At 37.0% G+C, this 23,247-nt stretch overlaps 1 protein-coding gene across 8 annotated transcripts in view; it reads right to left on the reverse strand.

The window, feature by feature from the left end:
• Window positions 1-23,247, reverse strand: part of AKAP6 (A-kinase anchoring protein 6) — a 294,626-nt gene that overhangs the window by 132,918 nt on the left and 138,461 nt on the right. For 7 of the 8 annotated variants that reach the window (XM_064424002.1, XM_064423994.1, XM_064423997.1 and 4 more), the window contains 3 exons: window positions 18,052-18,174; window positions 4,243-4,339; window positions 2,798-2,964 (listed from right to left, as the gene is read on the reverse strand). In XM_064424002.1, coding sequence (XP_064280072.1) covers window positions 2,798-2,964; window positions 4,243-4,339; window positions 18,052-18,174 — 387 coding nt within the window. The remainder of the gene's footprint in view (window positions 1-2,797; window positions 2,965-4,242; window positions 4,340-18,051; window positions 18,175-23,247) is intronic. The other variant, XM_064424001.1, reaches the window with a different exon arrangement.

Here is a 23,247-nt window from a genome sequence, read left to right on the forward strand (position 1 = left end):
CAAATTTGCAGGTTCTTCAGAAAGCAATGAACTTTTCCAACAAACTATGAATGAAATACATCAGGGTAATATTCTGGTATTTACACTCACAGCCACTAGATATGAAAGTAAATCGTGTTGTTTTTCAATACCACTCTTTACTGTTTATTTAAAGCAATACTGTTCCAGTAGTCTTTTTGTGATGGACAAGTGACCTGATTGAAGAGATCAGTTACAAAACAAGTCATCTCAGACAGCTTCAGAAGGCGAAAAAATTAAGAATACACACATATATAAAACCATTCTTCCAATATTCCAGATATTTTAGAATATTATTTTGATTTCCATCAAAAGAAAACATACACTGTAGCTAAGTGTCTCAAGATTCAGATGGACAATCACATGTATTTTATGTCTCATATACTACTCATATTGTTAGATCAGTACTTGTTGGAATGTGTCATTTTTAAAGGCACTTCTCAATGGAACAAGAAGGCAAAACTTTATATCCTTCAATTTAACCTGAATACAGTCATCAAATCTTCATTTATAAAAATGACTGTAAAACAGTTTTAGTAATTACTTAGGGAACTCACTGTTTTCTTAAGATTTTACAGAGTACGCAATATATTAGAAAAGATTAGGTATCAGAAATGTTTAAATCAATTCTAAATCTTCTATGGCAATCACCCTAAGCCACTATGAAACTTACATACAAAAAGAAAAGACAAATTTCCTAAGCAAAATGTGAGTTCTTTACTAGAAATGCTGACAATATATTTCTAGAGTTCAGAACATCCCTATTCCCCTCCCACTCTTCACTTTTCTCATTAAAGATGCCACAGTGCTATGAAAACATATTTTAAAAAGTCCTAAGGGAAAAGTTTCCCAGGGTCTTTGAAATTCCTCCTTTTCCTATTTCTTTACAGTTTTCTAACACCAACACCATTCCTGTAGTTTCTCAAAAAAAGGCAAAAATAAAAATACCCTCTAGGTATAATCTTTCAATTTTCTATTACACTTCTCAGGCTCTTTTTGGTTTTTGAAACAAATACAAACTGAAATGTGTAGTTATATTATTAGCTGTATTTCAGTTTTAGTCAATCTTTTAGTGTGAAGAAGTAGATGGCATTCAACCATACTTACAAGAATCACTGAAATAACCTGCAAATATTTTTAGTTTGATCTCTGGTTTTGGTGTACTTTTTTTTAATTTCCCTGTTGGCACAAAAAACCCAAACAAACAAACAACACACCAAACCAACCAAACAAGCAAAAAAACCCATTTCTTCGGTTTCCTATCTCTATGATAAAAAGCACAGGGCAAGGAGCCATCCCCTATGTATATGAGAAATTTACTGCAATATAAATCCTGTCCCCATTTCTCCCCTTCCAAGCAAATATTTGAATATAATAATTCCAAGCTAGAGATTCCACAGTTATCATCACAAAATCCAGCTGGATTTTAGAATACTTGTTACATGATAATTTTGATTAAGCTGTTAAACATTTGGCCACCTTGACTTAGATGAGTCAAAATGTTCGGAGATATGGGATCATATTACTGGCAGGCTAAAAAACAGATTTGGCCTAGTCTTGTTTAGTTTAACAGATCCCATTAGGAAATCAAGTGTTGCTCCACCACCCACTCCATCAAGGAGGAGCTGTATGGCCTAGGAGCACTTTCCATCACGCAAGTGATATCAGTTCAAATTCGGTCGCTGCATATATGTGTCTTCCTGTATTTTTGTTTCATTTTTCTCCTTGATTCTTCTTCCACCTCCAAGACCATTCTTGCCATGTAGAATTATAGTAAGAAATCACCAGAACTTTTCATATAATCATAGCCAAGAGTCATTCAACAAACTACTCTCTTGGAAGCACTGAATGCTAAAAATTGTCTAGCATCAGAACTAGAAAATCCACTCAGCACAACCATCTCTGTTCTTTCCAGGAAGAGAAGCATTAATTTTTCTAAACATTTCAGCCAGACATGTGAGAAGATATTGAGTTACTGGATTGTTCTCCTGCATGTTCCTCACTTAAGAAACAACTCTGCTTACAATTGATGGTGATTAAAGGTCATGAACCCTAAACCAGAAGTTTCTATTGTGTGCAGTATCCCTACACTGCTTGCATCAATTTGAATAAGCACAGTCTGTATTTAAAATGCTCTTACAAATACCAGGTTTGGCAATTGGTAACTACTATAGCCCTCTTTAATAATTAATATCCACAAAATTATGACAGGTGTCAATAACTTACTCTTAAAGTACTTGTATTGAACACAAGCACTATTATGGACGACTTAAACTTGGAGTGAAAAGATTTGTGGAAAGGCATATGACCTTCTTCCTTCTACAATGGCCATCCCCTAATTAAGCAATGCATCTGATAGTCATTAACAGGAATGAGATAATGAATCACTTTCTCTCTTCTTTGTTAATTTGCTGTAACCAAGCGGCTAATGGATGTCAGAGCTGAGTGATTGCACTGATTATAGTGATTTATAGTTGCAACAAAACAATTTAAAAGCATTCTGATTATTCATGTTAAAGATGCTTTATGTTTTGTTTACTAAATGTTTTATGTTCCCCCTCATGCCCCTCTACACACAATAAGACAGGTCTTGCTAGAAAACTTGAAAGTTCTAAGATTTTTTTTATTGTTTCAGAGTAAGGCATTTCATTTTGTTTATAAAAAAAAAAGTTTACCCAGTAGAAATGAAAAGCCTTAGGGTGGAAAGCAAACTTCAGTGGTGCCTAGTTCAAAAGAAGACGGAAATAAGAGGAAATAAGGCAAACTTCAAGCCACTTACCTTAGGGCTCCCAGTCCCTTCCTCATTCTCTGCAGACACATCAGTAGCCAGTATCTCTGCTTTGATGATATCCAGAGCCCTAAGAATCCAGCTGTGTTGCCGTTTGATTTGCCTCTGTAGTTCCTTCCATTGACTTGCAATCATCTGCAGCATGTCCTTCAGTCCTTCTCCAAAATGAAGGAGGAAAAATAAAAGCTGTAAACTCAACAGCATCTTTAAATATTGTCCTTTATTCAAATAATTGTCAGGATATTTAAAATAATAAATGCAACAAGAGTTTTAATGTGTTTTCTCATCTTGGATTTGATTCTCTTTCAAATCCAAGCTTTACTATTGTTCATCCTGTAAAACAATGCTATAGAGACAAACACTTCTTTTAGCCATCATGTTAAATTTTGATTGAATTTCAGCTGACAATTTCAAGAGAAAAATTTTCACATAAACTGTCATTTCTCTGCAGTAGGGAACACTGCAGAGAAATCTCTCCCTCTAACATCCAGTCTTTGTCTTGAAACATTTTGTAATCCTCCAAAGACATTTTCCTTACCTCCAACTCCTTTAAATATTTCCTGTAGTTTACATGTAACTGTTTTGTACATCTCTGATAACATGCACTACCCTCCTTAGCTATAGCTCTTCTATCTTTTTGGAACTATACACTGAAGTCAGTAATTTCCCATAGCTTTCACGTTACACAGATGTCTGATGCTGTGAAACAATAGAGGCACACATATAACATGATGAGAAAACAGTATAGCAAAGAATAACTTCAACCTGGATGAAAAGCATGTTAAGTAGGCCAAAATTAAGATGGCATTCCATAGCAGCATATGCTGATTAAAACCCTATTAGCAGACAAGTCACGCAAATATCTAAAAATATAGAAGGTGGTAGGGATAAAGGGAAATCAGAATATTTCTCTCCGTCCTCTCACAATTTAAGGCCTCTGAAGAAAAAGACAAACCTAACCAAAGGAAAAAGGTATTTTTAATTTTAATCTAGTACTCATAAATATATTTAAATCAATGTAAGAATTAGTTTCAGTGGTAAAATAAAGCTTTACCAATGCAATTACTCATGCAGAGTATGTAAATACATATATATATTTGAAATCCTAGTTCATTATCTTAATGTTATTTCCATAGCACCTACATCAAAGAATATGTCAGTGTGAAGTTTTCAGTGATGTGATTTCAATTGAAACTCAGTCGAACAGCAAGACCAAAATAAAATGAACAGACTATTTGCAGGCAGTATTTCATTTTATAAGTATCACTGCATTGTATGCAGTATATGAAACATTTATAAATCTTGAAGGTCAATCTGATAATGTAAATATTAATAATACATAAGGAAGTGAATATATGCAGTAATTTACAGCAATGCTTCTTCATTCTTTAATAGTCTGGAGACATAAAGACTTGCAATATTTCAGAAGGATTTACCTGATTTGTGAGATACAATAAGCTCAAGAAGTTGGCGTCCTTCCTCTACCACTGCTTCTTTCAAAGCACAGTGGCTATCTACATTCAACTTAAAACTCTGCAGAAATAAAATTAAAAAAAAGAGAGGGAAAAAAACGTCAGCATCAGACTTTGGAGAGGCAGTTATCATAAAACACACATACAAATTACTTGCTGGTTTTTATCAAGAACCACATCCCAATTCACCCAATAGCCAAACTAATTTGTGATACTAAAAGCTATTGATATTGTGGATCTGGGCTCAAAATGTTTCCATTAGATCAGCAAAGTGCATCTGTGTTGAAACAGCTGACAAATCTAGACATTCATTAGGTTTTATGAAAAGTCACAACCCGTAGGCTATATCTGGAGTAACAGAGTTCTATAAAATACACTAAATTTATGCCACCACATATGAGCTCTGTTTTTTTCAGAGTTCTTTGAAATGTTGGTGATAGCACTATTTATGAAACCATAAAAAAATTACAACATTGAATATATTGGCCTTATGTGCACTTATACAAATCTATTAATATTGTGTTCCTGAGTTCTCATATCCATTTTCAAAGAACAAATCAGTCTGCCTTAGACCTCTGCCTTAATTTTTAAAGCAGCTATTTTTCAACCTTTTTTTTCCTAATATTTTTGGTACTCTGCAAAGGATCTGTTTTAACAGTCAATAAAATATTTTATTCCTTTTATTATTATTATTTTTACAAATTGCATTAAGATCTAGTAGTAAAGGAACTAGAAACATGATCTACTATATGTTATGCCATTTAATATACCAATGATAACTCAGATAAATCTTTTAATAATTTTCCAAACCTTCTCACTATACTTGCCTGTAAGAAAGAAACAAAATACAACAGAGAAAAGGATATTTGCTGTATTTAATCATAAATTGTGTGCAGACCTAAAACGCATACAGGCAACATATTTTCTCTTTGAAATGTCTATGGAATAAATGGAAACAATATTTGACCACTTGGAAAAAAAAAAGAGCTTTTCCATCTCTTGGGAATAAGTTAACTGGCAGAGATGAAAGGAGACTTTGCAAGTGCACATTCATAGCTTCTGGTTTTTATAAAACTTTATACTTCTTGAAATGGTAGTGACCATGCTAGAAATGGAGTGATAGGTAGCACAGAATACTCAAGAGCCCTCAATTCTTAAGGAAGCAAACATTTTCTTTCTTTCCTAACCCTTGCAGTCAGGTTGATTGGCATAGCAAAAAAAAAAATATTGCCAGAACAGTAATAAAATAAGGTACTTCTACTGTAATTCTTCACGCTTGAAAAAGGTATGTTGCTCAGACAGTCTTAACAGTTTTTCAGGCAGCATTGTACTGACAGTGACAGAATGTTATTGAGAATTTTCCATTCGAATAAAGAGCAAGAAACAGAAATGTTGCTACGTTGAGCATTTTTACTAGCCCAATTCTCCTTGTAGGGACATCTGAATACATTGTTTTGTAACAGCTCCTGAACAACTGGGCCAGTCAAGAAAAGTTAAAAAGGAAAAAAGATGCCTAGTTTATGTCTGTCCCCTTCTTAAATCTAGAGTTTTATGAATCCAAATCTACAAGTTCTTTTTCTTTCGTAAGAGCATGTCTGAACAAGCACTGACAATATTTAATTTACTGTTTACTTAAAACAGGCTTGCACTGAATAGTTTGTAATCATGCACTTCACAGGAAATGCACTATGCGTGTGCCTCACACAGCAAAGAGAACCTAAAGGACCTGAGAGTAGGTTGTGTAATTTCATATAATTGAAGTTGAGTATAGATGCAGCTGGATGTGGCAGTGTCTCAAGATGATGTGGATGTGTTTGATAGGAAAATTGGAAAAGATGAGGTATTCTCTTTCATTAGGAAAAAAAAAAGACACTTGCTGTCCTAGAAAAGATTCATTTAACATAACGCACCAGATACCACAATACAGCTTGATTTTCAGGTGCACCTATTAACCAGTAATAACGTTAAACTGAAGAAGCAAAATAAGATGAATAAAGATGGGACCAAACTTTTGGTTTCTGACTAGCAATATTCTCCTTGTGCAAAATTCTTATTTTATGGATAAATTATGAGTGGCACACATGTCATGAACATGCATGAAATTTAGCAGAAATAAACTTTTCCCAGCAGAGAGGCAGCAAGTACCCTAGCCAGAAACTAGGCACAACACAGTCTCTCACTTACTCCCCACTCGGCAGGATAGGGAAAATCATCAGAAGGGTAAAAGCAAGAAAATTGGTAGGTTAAGATACAAACAGCTTTATAGGAAAAGCAAAAGCTGTGCACATATACAAAGCAAAATGAGAAATTCATTCACCACTAACCATGGTTCAGCCATCCCCAGGAAAGCAGGGCTTCATCACACATAACAGTGACTTGGGAAGACAAATGTTGTAATTTCAAACACCCCCCCTTTCTCCTTCCTCCCCCAAATTTAGATACTGAGCATAATGTCATATGGTATGGAATACCAGTCTGGTCACTTAGGGTCAGCTGTCACAGCTGTGTCCAACTCCTTGTGCACTCCCAGCTGACTTGGTGGTGGCGTGGTACAAGAAGAAGAAAAAGCCTAAACTCTGTGCAAGCATTGCTCAGCAGTAACTGAAACAACCTTGTATTATCAATACAAATCTATAACATGGCCCCATAGTACCTACTATGAAGAAAATTAGCTCTAGCCCATCCAAAATCAGCACACATTAAAAGGAGAGAACCGTTCATATAAGTAGAAATAAACAGAAGTGAATGTTGTTGATGTAGTGCATTATGAATTTTTAATTTAGAATTCTATATGTATATATAATTTCTAGTCATTTCCTAAGGAAAAAGAACTGGACAAGGAACAGTGGAAGACATAGCCCTCAATCAACGCTCAAGGTTTCTCATACATGAGGGGCTGAAAATGTGACACATGAAAAAGACAAGAGTTGAAGATGTAACAAGTATTACATGTATATACAATGGAGAAATGCAAATTTGCACAGCTAAAGAGAAAATCAGAAAAAATATTTGAAATGAAGGAAGACCTTCAAACACACAAGTCCCCTCCCATCCTGGATATTTCCTGTTCCCTACCGTTTACTTATGGCATTTGGAAAATTGTAACTCTAACAGCGTGTGACCCAGGTACTCTGCTCCCCTCCTCCTCTGATCTTTCCTGATAATGAATGGAGCCTTTGCATGTGAAGAGAGGAAAGAAGAGGAGGGAAGTCAATTAATCAAAGCCATTTTTCCAGGCGCATTTGCAGCTATAGAGCAGTCTAAATATCACACATGAGCACGTAGACATTATGGAAAATGCATGTGCATTGGCCTGACAGCAGCTTTTTAAACAACACATTAATGTCATCCCTAGAACTACAGTGTATAAAATGTAGTTTACAAGCTGCAACAAGCAAAATTTCCTTACAAAGTTCTCTTCACTTTTTGTGATCACCACATACCTATATATAACTATCAACTGCTCTAATTTAGCGAGAAAGGAAAAGTGAGGTAGGAATCATGCAGTTTTGGAAAAGCCATACAACTATAATAAATAAAATGAAAACATCAGCAGGGTAAATACATGGTGCCAGCAGTGCTATCTTCTGTTGATGGCATGGGGCAAAGGAGCCCAGCCTTCACAAAATGAAGGCGTCCCCTGACTTTCAGGAAACTTACTGATCCAGAAGATTACAATAGTGCAGAACATCCATGGGTTAAAAAAGCAGCACCTCCTGGTCTATGTTGGACTCTGAAAACACTAAAAATAAAAGAACATTTTCCCAGAATATAATAATCTCTCCCTCATATCTTACTTTTCTGTACAAGTGAGAATAAAAAAACTTGTGTGAAAAAAAAATTTAAGTTCCTCATAGGATTTATTTGATGGTTGTAGCTACTTAAATTTAGGAAGCTTCTGTTGTGTAAGTATCCTACACCATGTACACATATTTTGCTCTGATATGAAACATTTCTCCCTTTGTTCTTAGAAAATCTTTATAATTTGGTAAAACACCTGAGTCTTTACCTATTCATATCTGCAGTAAGGACAGATAACTAGAATTTGTTTGTTTGTTTGTTTCCAGAGGCACAGAGACTTACTATAAGCATGATTTTTTTCAAGTCATAATGTATCAGTTGATTGTTTCTAGTGTACTTCTCTGAAACACAAATCAGCAATTAGGTATCATGTGAACCTACAATGTATGCATAAATATAGGTTAGTTTGGATGATACAGCAGTTTACATCTACTGTCAGATTAAGACAATGTATTAAAAGAAATATCTTAATTTTCTCAGTTCAGTATACTATCTGAATGTGTGACAGACTGGGGTACCCCTGAAAGAGAATTTTCTTGAGGTTAATTTTTTATATTTTTAAATACCTTTATTAATAATATTACTGTTTCTAGAGTGTTTATTTTTTAGAGCAATATTAGAGACAATTAAAAATTATTTGTCTTGGATTCTATGGTTTCAGAACTTGAAAATGGAAGATTAATTTAAAATTTCCCAATAGTGTTTTTGAGAAAGCTACACTACTGAAATATGGACTTCTATATTTAGGTATAGTTGCACACATAATTTGGCTAAGAATATATCACTTTCAATTATAACACCCACTGTGATAGATATAATTCAATTGTGAAATTTAGAGTAATGGGAAGAGTTGCTGGTAGAAAAGATATGGAATGTCCACTTCATTCATCTTAAAGAGATATGATTTGAAACAATTCCTGAAAAATTATTTGTATATGCTTAATATACAGCTACTTTTGCAAGTCTATTTCTCCTGGCACAGTTACCTTCCAATAATTTGCTGTGACAAAATACCAATATATCAAGTTCTGAACTCAATTTTTGGTCATGGAATGGCAGCCGTCTATTTTCTTCTCCTTCTTCTTATTTTTTTTCCTTCAGCATTTTTGATGACACAGAAAGTCTCTGTTTGGACAGTGCCTATTATTTAAGAAATTGAGTTAATAATTTAAGTTAATAATCTGAGTTAATAACCTAATAAGCCATGTAATAACCTAGTGGTATTTTCAGATTCCTGAATACTACCTACCAGTGACATTCAGTAAATCAAAAAAAGAACTACTGTGTGAGTTATCCTTATATTAACATGGAAATGGTTATACATTTAGCTTCTAGTAAAGCCTCGCTTTTTAAATTAAGCTTACTTAGTATTAAATAAGCACCACTAGGATATGTTTTCCTGGGAACTAAATATTACATGTGAAATGGTTTCAGTCAATGTCTCCGTTGTTCATGCTTTCCATAAAACCTAGGTGTCTACAAAGAAGTTTTAATTTCCTTCTTTTCTTTTAAGCTGTATTTTCATCTGACTGACACTCCACCTGCTGAAAGGAACACAAGCACTATGGAAATGCTTTATGCAGCTGCATAGGCAAGGCTGAGTCTTAACAATTGCAGGGATTCTACCTTTGCTTTTTAGGGAGAGTGTGATGAACCCTCCTCTGAAGCAGCAGCACTCGCTATGTGTTTTTTCTTCTCTTTCTGAAACTAAGAACGTGCCCTCCCTATAGCAATGATGACTAAGGGGCCAATTATCACCAAATGCTAAACCTTTAATGCCTAACACAACATGACCATGATTTGCCTTACATGAACCACACATTTTCTTCTGTAACCAATGGAAACTGTTGGGTATTTAGTGAACAACAAGCAAAATTTCTTTAAAAGTGGAAATGGTGGAACAAATAATAAGAAATAAACACGACTAAGTGTTGATTAAAAGAAAGGTTCTGTCTGGTTTTGTCTGTTTTATTTTCATGAATCTGAATACCAAGCTTAGTACAGTATGAGAAGGTAGAGTAGGTAGGACTAATGGAGTTAAATTAAGAAAGAGAAAATTTAAGACAAATATGAAATTTCCCATGAAAGTCAGATCTATTACATTGTATAATAACCTCCTAAGGGAAACAGTGAAAGCCCAGATCCCTTGGGACCATTAAATCTAGACTGGATGAAAATGTGGGAGTAAGGGCTGCAAATGCACTGACAGAGCAGTAACCTAGTCTGTCACATGGCCACAGAATTTGTGTTGGGTGGGCAAAACTAAATACAAAGAGGCAGGCTCTACTCCAGCAGCCCCATAGCAATTCATACTTCTGTAAAATCACCTCACCCCTTTCTTCTCTGTCACAGCTTCTGCCACACTGGTATTCAAAAATCAGTGGGGTTTTTCCCTTTGTTACATCTTAAACATGAATAATCCAACCTTCCTCACATTAAATGCTTTAGGTTTCTCAGTTTCTGTTTCTCACTCCTCATTGTGTTTGCCACCTTTAGATAATTTAGCCAAGTTTGAATGCATAATTTCAGACACTGAAAAAAAGGATAGTTAGCCCTACTCTCCAGGATGCCTATTTTGTAGATTTAGAAGACATAGAGGCTATTTTTGTGGATATTTTTAATTTCAAATCCACATAAATTCTTCTGCTGCTAGCTCTAATTTATTTTTTCTGTGCTTCACTATGTAAATTTCTCTTTAATTGTGTATGTCCAAACATATTTCATTGTCAAAAAAAAAGTTCACATCAGGCTTCCTAAATTGAATCTCAGTTTGCCTATTATCAAGAGACAACGAGGGAAGAATACAGGCAGGAAATGGCATGGGTAAAATTGCTATGCAGTGAAACAATTGCTAAGTTGCCATAATCATGGTGAATTGCACACGCAGCCCATTGTATACAATTGCCCTTAATAATTTCTTGCCTTCTTGAGATACTCAGAAAATATTATGCAGAAAACACAGTTTTCTGACTTGTTGTTCTGTCTTATCTTACACATTTACAGGTACATCTCTTCCACCCTGAGACACACCATGCTCAAAAACTATTTAATCAAAATATGTCCAAGTTGTATTGCCCTACCACACGCATAAAAAAAGCCAACCAAGAGATAACAGCTTTTGAAACCAAAGATGAATTCATGGGGCATAGCAGCCTTGCCAAATATGGAGTTACCAAGAGGAAAATAACTTACACTTGTATATTATTTAAATATGATTTAAATTTACTTACTATCAGACCAGGCACAGATCATACACTACACTTTCACACATGTAGAATACAAGACTTCAAAATCCTCACAAGTGAGAGTTCAGATTTTGAACATTACAATTTCCTTTTTCCTTCAGTAGAAGAAGCAAAGCTATTTTAGGATGACATCCTAATATGCTCTGCCTCTGGTTTAATACCTTCTCTGTCCAGAGATGACTGTGGCTCTCAGAACTAGAAAAGCTGGTACAGTTCTCCATGAAGATAGTTAACAACCAATATGTTACAGGCAGGCCCAGCAGAGCTACATTTTGTTATGGGGCCCTATCCCCTTCTTATGCAAAACTGTGTAAATCTTGGGGGGCAGCAAAGACTGTCCTGGGAAGGTTTGAACCAATCCAAAACCGAAGTAAATGCAACATTCTTTTAATTTGCAGCTGCACAAAATACCTACACAATGGTAAGTATCTACCAATTGGAAAGACAGGATAGAAAAAAAGTACTACTTTTAAGAGTATGAAGTCTCTAAGAAAATTACAAAGAAACTATTTCTTATTCTACAATCCTGCACAAAACAAATCTCTGGAGTGGGACTTTATGTACAGGAAGACAGTAAATTAACACTCTCTTCCTTCATTAAAAACATATATAGTAATAACTGACCCAAATCATAATAGATCTACTTCTGTGCTCCTACCACCATAACCATGGCCCACTCTTTCTCCTTACAAAGAAAATATTTGTGTCATCTTTTCTTCATTACATTCATTACCTTATGGAAATCATCTTTAGATCAAGCACAGTATTTTTTTATTGGTCAGGACAGTAGTGCTGTTATTAGAAGGATAATATACCCGGATTTTCTTTCTTATATACTTGTTTTTACTCTTCCTTAGTCACCAAAATGTTCTTTAAATTTGAAGAACAGTCCAAACAGTTCAGAAATCTCTATTTTTCCCACAGCCTGCAACTTACATTCTCTGTGTTCAGACTATAATACAGGTAGAGCCAAAGGTATTGAAATGACAGCAACATTTCCTACACTTTAACTCAAGAAACAGACAAGTTTACATAGAGGTTATTTGGTTTACAAATTTTGGAAGCTGAATAGTAGTCAAAACTGACAATATACTTGTATTCTGTTTAAGTTCACTGTCTTACTTCCTATTAAATAATTTTATTAGCAAGTGAAATCTACTGAGTTTAGTCTACATCTCTTAGAATATTCTGCAGACTGCTTCCAATGGAAAAGGACACCCTTTCAGGATCCTATGCACACTCAAAATGTCTTTCAAGATACAAAACACAAAAAAATTAAAAAATTCAAACTAACAGTAGGCTAAACAAATTCAAATCCAAATCCTTAGAGAAATAAAATATTGGACCACTCATGGTGCTCACTCTTTAGTGCCATCATCCTGAAGAAAGTATTCTATATTTTGAGGAAATTATCTAAATTAGCTGCCATGCACATTGGAAATTCCCATATAGCAAAAGTACAATACAAAACTCAGCCATTCCAGAGGCTTTAATACCTTTAATAAAATTACCATTACCACTGCGACTACAAAGACAGTTGGTAGATTAGCCCAAGGCATGTGTATTTAACCTTATTTTCAATAAGAATAGATATTTAATACTTCTCTAAAACGACATTTTTAGAAAATGAGATTTTCCAGGGAGATGAGAATCATCTTTTTTTCAAGCATAGCAGTCTTGTTACAAACAGACAATCAGGTATCATGAAATATCACTGAGGCATCATTACTTCACCAACACAATTTCTTAAATGTGAAAATACAATCTATTTTCTGTATGAAGGCATTTGCTGTTTTCAGCTCAGAAATTGCTGAGCTATGATGTGGCCAGAAACATTTATAATGGAGACAGAAAAATTCTTATTTCATTTCTCTTTGGATAATAAAACTCAAGTCCCCTGTATCTTAAGAAGAATTTGGTTCTGAATGCAGATGCCAACTTTATGTACAGAAGGAAAGGAAATGCTAGTGTGAATCAACTTGTCTAATTTGCTTTGAAATACTAATGCCACTTACACTGCTATATTTTTAAGACTCTAACAAGTAAAGTAAATATGGTGACTGAGAAGGTTAATATAATGAACTGATTCTGGGCTAAAAAGGATTTTAATATGGCACAAAGCTTGTGACTAAATTGGAGTAAATATTACTGACAGGGATCTGAAAAGAAAACTAAGAAATTACTGTTAATGGATATTATCAGTTAATAACTACATGCAATCCTCACCACTTGTGGTTTTTACAGAACTATATTTGCTATTCTAGTTTCAGATAAACAGAACATATATTTTTGCCTAAAAATCCCAGAAACCTCTTACTGGACAAACATGGATAAAAATGCTCGACTACTAATTCCAAATTTCTAAGAAGATGTTACCTTAATTAGTTTTATCTCTACTGAAAAAATATTGTTTGCCAACGCCTACTAATAATGCAGTAAGTACTTAAAAAGTTGCACCTAAGTAAGTGTAAGATATTATATTTTTCATTTGCAGGATCCCTTTTAAAATGCTTGTGTTCCCTAGCCCTAAGTATGACTCCAGACACAGAAGTGACTTAGTACAATGACCTAAAGGCACACCACACTACAGTGCAGAAGTAGGTGTTGTGCAGCAACAAGAAAACAACACACTGTGTTACAACACAGGAAAAAGTTAAAACTACAGAATTAAAAGTTCCAGGCCTCAGCAAATATATATAGTACCTTTTGTCTAAACCTTTTCCTCCACTGTTCTTCACAGCTAGCTTACTTCTTTACTGTGCTAAAACAATGTAAAGTTAAATGTCTTTTTTAGGCAACTAAAATGGTCAAGAGATACATGGTTTATTCTTATTTGTCATACTAATACAATACTAAGCTGGTTAGAAAGTCTGCTTGGTTTCACAAGCACAGCAGTACCACCTAGACAGATGCGTTTAGCTCATAAGCTGCCTTCAGGATACTGTTTTTAATGAAAACTGATTTGCATACCACCAAGTCTATGCTTAGAGTCTGCTAGCCGCTGATTTTGATCAGGGTGCCAATGGGCAAGAATCAGCATAACAGAATAGGAGAGATACAAATGATTAAGTGAATCAGAAACCATTTTCAGAAGTTCCTTTTTGGTAAGGTAAATGAAGCTATCTTTTCATTAGGAACAACTGATTTTAACCTGATTGTTCAAAAAATTTAAAACCTGCTTCATTTTTTCTCTAGTAGGACTGACTGAGACCTTTGTGGAAAAGTAGATTTCTACTGAAAAACACGCCTGTTTTATGAAAACATATTAGTGTTTTCGACATCTGCTGGCTTGGGTGGCTGCCTGCAGAGTGCCAGATGTTCAAGGGGTGGCTGCTCCATGTCAGCTCTTCCATATGAATGGGAAGCACACAGCTCCCAAATCAGTTTAACCAACATTACTGAGTTGTGAAGACCTGTAAAATTGAAAGAATAATTTCAGTCACTATTTCAGGGATCTCTGAGAGCATTTCAATTTATAGATTTGTGCTTTGGTGTTATCTAAAATGAAGCATATAGCAACTTTTGTTCTGCAGAACATCAGGGAGCTAGGTTTTAAAATTTGCAAGAAAACTGTTCTCTAAGCTGAAGATTGTCTGTTAGAGCACACATTCGAGATGTAGAATACCTTTCCGTTTGTAGAAAAAAAATCATACTCCTTAGCAAAACGTATGGTTTCTCATCGTGGCAAAATCTATGGAATGTAAGTTGTAATTGTGATTTTAAGAATGAAATTCCAATAGGTCTTAAAGTTACTAGTTATAATTGTGGTGTATTTGAGTATCAGGCCTGTGCCTGCATGCACATGCAGTGTATTTAGTTGTGAATTCCCTTGGTGGCCCAGGAACTCCGCATCTAGTCTCTGTGCAGATGAGAAAATTGGAAAGAAACAGACCAAATTGAGGAGAGGCTGCCTTCCACCTTCATCAGAGTGTGCTTCACTGTTTCAGGAGCTGTCCAGGCAGGACTTCAGACACTTACAGAGATGCCTCTGCAGGCAGCTCTTGCTGAGCCAAGAGCAATAGACAAACACTATTCATGTGCTTCAAAGTGTTGATTAACATCTTGTGGACAGTATTGCCAGGCCAGGTATAAGAATTAACAAGAACAACTGTGTGGGGAATTGTTCCAATTTAAGCTGATGTCACGCTAAGACACTTGTAATAGAGACTTGAACTTACATCCTGTTCAAGAGATTTGATTCCTCACGTGAGCATTAGTTTATGCAAAGATTTTCAAAAGTTGATGCTATAGGTTTCTTACAATGCCTTTTGTTTTAAACACATTCTATTTATGTTTCTGTGCTTCACCATTTCTTGAAATGTCAAAGATGAAGAAAAGCAAGACTGAGTGGGGACAGACTTTAAAATTCAAACCTTTTTCAACAGTTTACATTAAAATCCTAAAGTGACAGCCTACAGTTTTACATACTGGAAAATTTGGAAGATGTTCACAACATTCTCCTGGTCACCTCTGCAGAAGTTTTCTCAACCAATGACAAAGGGAACAAGGATATTTTTGTGTTTTCTTGTCCTGTTATTTACTTTTCTTAAATTTTGACAGAAGATATTTCATTAATAAATGCAAAATATTCCCCCTTTATGGCACTAATTTTGTCAGCACAACAAATGTATTTCAAAGAAAATAGTATCACAGTTCATGGAATTGGTATCTTGTGCCAAAGGCGAAGGATATGTCCCTAACAATAAAATCAACTACGTCAAGTTTTCAACCCATTCTGGGATGAGAAAACCTGCACCAGTGAGGAATCAGTTATGAGACATGCTACATATGCACTACGTAGGAAAGAACTAAGACATTTTCTTTGCTTTCCCATCTAATTTACTACCAGTGTCTGTATTATAAACCCATAAGTCTGGAACCTAATTGTGTAAAGTTCCAAATCCTTTACTTTAGTATATCTTAGGTGAGTCTGACATAGATAACCTGACTGGTAAAAGAAGAAAATGAGATGTATAATCCCTCACACCATGGCCTTACAATGGTCAACTAAGGGAAATTTCAACAGTGAGCTTAACACAAACTGAAGTTCATATACTTCTGTTTAAACACAGATTAGGATGTCTGACAGATAAAAGCCACTGAAAAGCTGACAATCTAGTTAATACAAATAACAACCTTCCATGCTACAAAACGCTCTGTATTTTCTGCTGTGTAGAAACTACTATGATAGCATACATTTTCTGAAATCCAAGAAACAAAACCCAGTTATGATTTTTCAGGTTATGCAGTGATTTTTTCACTGGATATAGATGCCATAAAATAATTATAATATTATCAAATATAAAATAGAAACTGAACCATTCTTTAGATATCTTACTTCTGCAGTGAAGTAAAAAAATCCCCACCTTGCTTCATAATGATCTTGCATAAAGATTTTGAAAGCATATGAGGATTTTCTTAGCCCAGATACAGAGAGGGCAGCTGGGAGCCTAACTAGTGACAGGGGAAAGTGCAGGTGCCCACATACTCATTTATTCAGACTACCTCTAGCAATGAGTCTGGAGTTGCCTCTGAGCTGCTATTCCACATTCCACTGTGATATAGATGGGTTTGGCCTCACCTCCTCAAGAACCACATGGCAAAGTTGGAAGTAATTTGTCTGCAAAAGAGCTACTGTGCTCCTCCCCATGGAAGAAAGGGGAAAAGAAACTGACTGTGAGAGTTACTCAGCCTGGTGATTGCCCTGTTACCTGGAATGTGTTTCTTTTTATCCAGTCAAGAGTGGAAATTGTGATTCTACTCATGAAAGCTTCTCATCAGAAGTTTCATGTTGCAGAATACAAAGAAAACAAATTGAAGTGACCAATGCCTTTTCCGAGGTCTGACTTTACGATGTGCTCTGTGCCTTCAGAGCACCTGTAAACACAATGGGAATCATAGGACTGAGTGTGTGCAGAAGGCAAGGTAAAAATCTGAACTCTGCCACAGAAAAAAAATCTGCAACATGAAGAACAATTGAGTATCTTCATACTGCATGTGATAGACTACCACGATGAGCATTTACGCCAGTAACTGCCCACAGGCACTACTACAACAGAAATGTTTAAGAGCAGCAGACACGAGAGCTTTCTGTATAGCTGAAATCCCGAAGACAGTTTTCAGTTTGGTTTTAACAGTATGTGCAGTTGATGTATACTTAATTAATTTAATAATGGTCACTCCACTATTACGGTAGGGATTAAGATGACATTTTTTCCTGTAACAGATCATGTGACTTCCTGGGACTGTCAAATAATTTTCTTCCATAACATTATCAGAGACTGGAAATGAGGCTGAGCTTTGGGGGTTTATGATCTGATGTGGGCTCAGCTAATACACTGTTTCATATAACTGGGGTGTCTAGGTCATTGGCTCAGAGTAGTGCTATCACCACATTTTCTTCCATTTCATACTGGTAAGAACCTAAGATTTTAGCAGAAAGAGAGGAAATTTCTTAGCCTAATTTTCTGTACTTTTTTTTTCTTTTTACAAGCTACAGTAGTTTAATTTTTACAAAGTTATCAATACATATTTCAAGTACAGAAAAATAATTTGTTGGAATCCTCATTAAAATAATTTGTTGGGATTTTCATTAAAATAAACTGCAATGCTGCAAATCTTACGTTAAAATATAGATGCACACTAGTAATTAAAAAGTAATAATCAAATAAAAAGCACAGTAGAACACTTCAATTACTGAGAGCAATCATAGTATATCTTGTCCTACCAAGTGTGTCTCCAGGTACAGTTTCAGGCTGTCTGTCTCTGCTTTAGGAGGAGTCCAGTTCTCTGTTGTTTCCATGGCTTCATTTAACCAGTGAATGAATTCATCCAGCTTGCTTACAAACCCCTTACCATGTAAGAAAAAAGAAAGAACGAGCATTTGTTAGTAAAATGGCAATGTGAAAAATGTATGCTCAATTTTATTGTATTTTTTTTATACAAAAGAGTAAAATTTTACCTCTTACAACCTAAAACAAACAAACAAACAAAACAATTAGAGAGTGGTCTTCTGGTAACTGAGTAGCAGAACAGTGTTTCTGGGAATAATCCAATGTGATATTTTAGGACAAGACAATGTGGGATCCATATGACTGTGATGAAATAGAGAAAACAGCAAAGTTTTAGAGAATATGAGGGAGATATATAAAAAGCTTCACAGAAATTATAATGAAAATTGAGCTTAAGACCTTGCACTGAGCAGACTGGGTTACTATGAGCAATGAATGTTGACAAAAGGACTGAACAAAGCTATATTAACAAGGTATACACAGCAGACCAAGGGAAGAAATTACTTGTCAGAACTTGGGTGTTGTGATTCCTGTTTTGGTTCATAGCATGAGACTCAGAGAGAGGAAATCAAACAGTAGATGAGGCAGAATATATAGCATTTAATATAAATATTGCTGATTGCATTTGAGCCACACAGATGGTGCTCCGGAGAAGACAGGAGCTCCTGCTTCTCAGGAGCACCATTTATTTCAAGATTAGTACCAATTATATTGTCTGATTAAAAATAGTGCCCCTGAATTTACATGATTGGATGATTCTATCAGCACATACTGAGTACAGATAATTTTACCGAAGTCTTATCCACCACAAAGCAAGAGAGTAAATGGAATAAACTGACCGTGATGTTTATAAGCACCCTGAAAATTAACTCTGAAGAGGAATGTGCATCTATTACAAGTGTTGTAAGACTAGATTAAGTTAGGTCTAATACTGGTTATATTATTAGTCATTAGCTATGAATTTCCAGCATAGTGGGAATTTTAATTTCCAGCTGGGTAACAACTCAGTATATACACTCAGAACCTCAGTCTCACCCCTCTATTAAATGATTTCTGCTAATTATTAGTCCATTCAGATAGCTAAAAGCAAACTAAGCATAGAACTTTTTAAACATTCCTGAGTGTCTCAAGAGCCCAAATCCTCTTCTCCAAAGTTGCACATGAAACTGGAATTCTAAACAAGACAGAAAAAGGAGTCTGAGCAGTAGGTGCACAGCTGTGTTATTTAAAGGGGCAATGGTAATAACCCAGACCAAGCAGAACCACACTTCCTTCAAAATTCAAGGTAGAAGAGCCATTTTGGTCCAGCACAGACAAGAATCAGGGTCCAGCAACCAACTCTTGTCTCCCAGGTGAAGCAGCAGTGCTTCTAAACCAAAGCTAGAGTCTGGCAGGAAGCTGCAGTGTATACTGCAGGCATGACAGCACCCACTTGAGCACTCTGAGGACTGTAATTTTTTTATGTGACTCCCCACAAGACCTCAGGATAAGGAAACTATTGCAGTCTCTATTTATGAAATCCACTGTATATCAAACCATTATAAGGGAGAAAACTGGTATTGTGCAGGTTTCATTGTAGGCTATTTTCCAGCACATTCCAGAAAGAGGGAAGAAATACAGGGAAAGCAACCCAGTGGCTATAGTGACTGAAACAACGTGCCTCTATTCTGGGGCAAGTAATGAAGGCAACTACATCTGTTGTCTTCCAACAGCAGGCTATCATACCACAGGGGCTATGTTCCCCCATGTCAATCTATGGACAAGGGCAGGGGCAAGATGTTCTCCTTGCTCCATTGCTTACTTTCTTCCAGCTCACAGTAGAGCATGAGATGCCAGACTGACAGAGGAGTGGGAGACGTGAGCTGAGGAGGAGAAGAGCAGGAGGAGGAAAATCCTTCTTGTCCCTCCAATAAATCTCTGCCTGCATTTTAGCAATGTGCTGTCCTTGGGAGACAAGGTGATATGGTAAGCAAAAAGGGGGAAAAAAAAAAAAAGGCTCTCTCTTGTACATGCGTCATGTATTTTACGGAAACAGACACGTATAACATCTGCCGGCAGTACTCAATGTCTGTGTGCCTTCAAAAGGGTGCTTGGAAACACTGAAGGATTGCAGCAGTACAAAAAGCAACTATTAGCCACGGAGTTAGTTCTGTCCTCTCACAAAACCTGCCTGCGTTGCAATGTCTGCTACTTCGCACTGGTGCTGACTCTCGCAAGCATCCAGCTCCGGCAGCCTCCTGTGTCCCCTCACCGCCCAGGCCAGGCGGGCCGCGGGCCCCAGCGCCAGCGGGGAATGCCGGGGGCCTCGTCTGGAGACAAATAGAGACAGTCTCCTACAGAGCCACGATGAGGCATGTTATCTGAGAAAAGAAATAGAAAAGAAAAAGAAAAAGAAAAAGAAAAAGAAAAAGAAAAAGAAAAAGAAAAAGAAAAAGAAAAAGAAAAAGAAAAAGAAAAAGAAAAAGAAAAAGAAAAAGAAAAAGAAAAAGAAACTGGAAGCGCCAGTGCCACCTGGCACGTTGGGACCGCGGCGGGGGACACTGTGCCCGAGGGGAGCCCGCGGCAGGGGGAGCGGCGGCCGGGGCCAGCCCCAGCGGGCTCTCTTCTGCCAGGCTGCACAAATCACAATAATCCTACCATTTTTCAAACGACAGCTATAAAATTTTATTGAAACCATTCACAAGCGCACATCTGCAGCAGCCGAGCGCGGCGGAGCGCGGGCCGCGGGAAGGGCAGGGCGGCACGGGCGGCGCGCGCCGCCGGCTGAGGGAGCGCCGCGCGCCCGCCCGCGCGCCGTGCCTGGGCCCACAGCGCCACCTCCCGGCGCCGGGGCAGCACGGCGGGGACAGCGGCGACGGCAGACCGCCGAAGCGACACCCCTGTCTGTGCGCATACCGGGGCACAAATTACTGACGGTCCGGTTTCAGCTGCTAGAGAGCGCGAGAAATAGAAAATTATGTGTATCGCAAATTGTACGTGAGATTAAATCTCAGCAATGCAGGTCCCACTTCATTCGCCCTGAATTAGTGATCAAAACAATGCCCCCGGGTTTTCTTTTTCACAGCGGTGCCCAGGATTCCATCCTCCTTATTTGAATAGCCTGATGCCGGGGGGACGGAAGGAGTCGCCTTTATCAGCCCGGCAGTCCCGCGGCTCCCCCTGCCCAGGAGGGAGCGGCTCCAGCTCGGACACTGAGCCCCGAGCAAGGAGCCCCGAGCAAGGAGCCCCGAGGCGGCCAGCGGCTCGGGAGCCACGGAGCCGGCCGGATCGGGAGCGGCCTTGCTCGGCTCTGAGGCTGAGGCCAGTGCTCGCCGCCGGCTGTAGCCGAGCTCTGGCACGAACGACCCTGCCCGGCGGGCCCGGCTGGGCAGCCAAAGGCAGCAACAAACGCCGCCTGCTCTCGCACTTCGAGAAGGAGCGGTATAGGTGGTCCATGTAGCCCTGTCACAACTATAGATCCGGATTTTTAATCCCCTTAAGGCTCACAACAGAGTGGAAGCCCAAAACATAACTTATCCCTGACTGAAGGGCCACTGCCCCTCCACAGACTGACCACCACGGAGCCAATTCTGTGTAATCAAGGTGGCCTAGTTAACTAGAGTTCAATGAATGATGTACATGTCGGCAGGGACACAAACAGCATTGGGATAGTTCCTCTCGTTACCATCTCAAATGTTCCCCAGGATACATTTTAAATAAAAGGTGAAGACAAAAACCAGTTCTAAAAAATAACGAGGAAGACATTGTCTAACAACACAGAAAATCTACTGTGACTCTCTCATTGAGATATTTTTAAAAACAGATTACAAGATAAATTATATTAAAACAAAGGATAGGCAATCCTAAATAGATAATCCTAAATCCCAGTCCAGGAATTCAGTGAAAGAAATAAATTCATAGGGTGACAAACTCTAACCAATAGAGATTTTTTTTTCCTCTTCATTTAATAAGATATTAATGAAAACACTTTATGTCGCTTTCTAGGCACTTCTTACTCTTCTGCCTTTTTTAATTGAGATTATGTTTTTCTTTATCTAGATATTTTTCTTCATCATTTTTAAGATGGGAAAAAGGAAGATGTTTCAACAGGTAAAAACTTCAGTGAAGGTGTGCTGATTTTTTCTATGTAAGGGTCTGATCTCCACAGCATCAAACTACAATGAAAATACTGTCAAATCTACCCAGCTTGTACTTTCATAGAAATTAACAGGAAATTAAAACATTGTATTTTCCACCAAAATTTATTGGAAGTTGAAAACTCATAGCTGGCTACACTGAGTCTAAAAATTACTGTACAATTCCTCAGAGAAGGGAACAGAACAGAAAAAAAGATGCACCAATATAATCCAGTCTCTGCCTTTAGACCAGCTGTTGCAGTTTTGCAAATATAATAGTTTTGCACTATGCTAGCAAGCTAGACATAAAAACTTGAGCTCCTACAGCATAAAATTATTCTTAAGCTACACTGCTTAGTAGAGAAACAAATGTTTCTGGTTGATATTGGATGATTTGTAGCTGCTTCTGTAGTAAAGTTTGAAGATAATGATAAAGCCATACCTCACATGGGAAATTTTTAAACAATGACCTTTAAAACCTTCAGCTTTCCATTTTGTTTCATGACAATTTTACAAATTCTCCAAGGGGGAAGAAGAAAGTCCTGATCACACACCCCTGAAAAAAAGCTAGCGTAAAAATGGCTTCATTTGAAATTTAGCGCTTACAAAGTTGGGGTTTTTTGTGGTCTAATTCTGTTTTCTCTGGATGGGTAAGAATGAAAAAGCCAATTCTAAGTATTGGGGGAGGAAGGAAGCTTAACTCAGTGTGTCTGCTTAATTATCTTATAAAATGAAAATATACTTAATTCAATTGTTCTGCACAATTAAGGAATTAATTAATTAACTGAAGTATTAAATATAAATTTGATGGGATTTGACAAAATATCTTGACACTTCCTTATTAATGACCAGAACACTCGAATTTTTTGCATCAAAAGAATGAGAATTAATTTGCTGAGTCATGCAAAGGCATGCTCAGAGGCCAAAGGCATGCATGGATATAGGGCTGAGGAAGGATGTGCCTGGAAATGTGTGTCCTACCCTTGTTCTGTTAAACATAAGGTCATATGGAAAACA

The sequence above is a fragment of the Passer domesticus genome, chromosome 6 (assembly GCF_036417665.1).
Source record: "Passer domesticus isolate bPasDom1 chromosome 6, bPasDom1.hap1, whole genome shotgun sequence".
Classification (NCBI taxonomy): Eukaryota; Metazoa; Chordata; class Aves; order Passeriformes; family Passeridae; genus Passer; species Passer domesticus.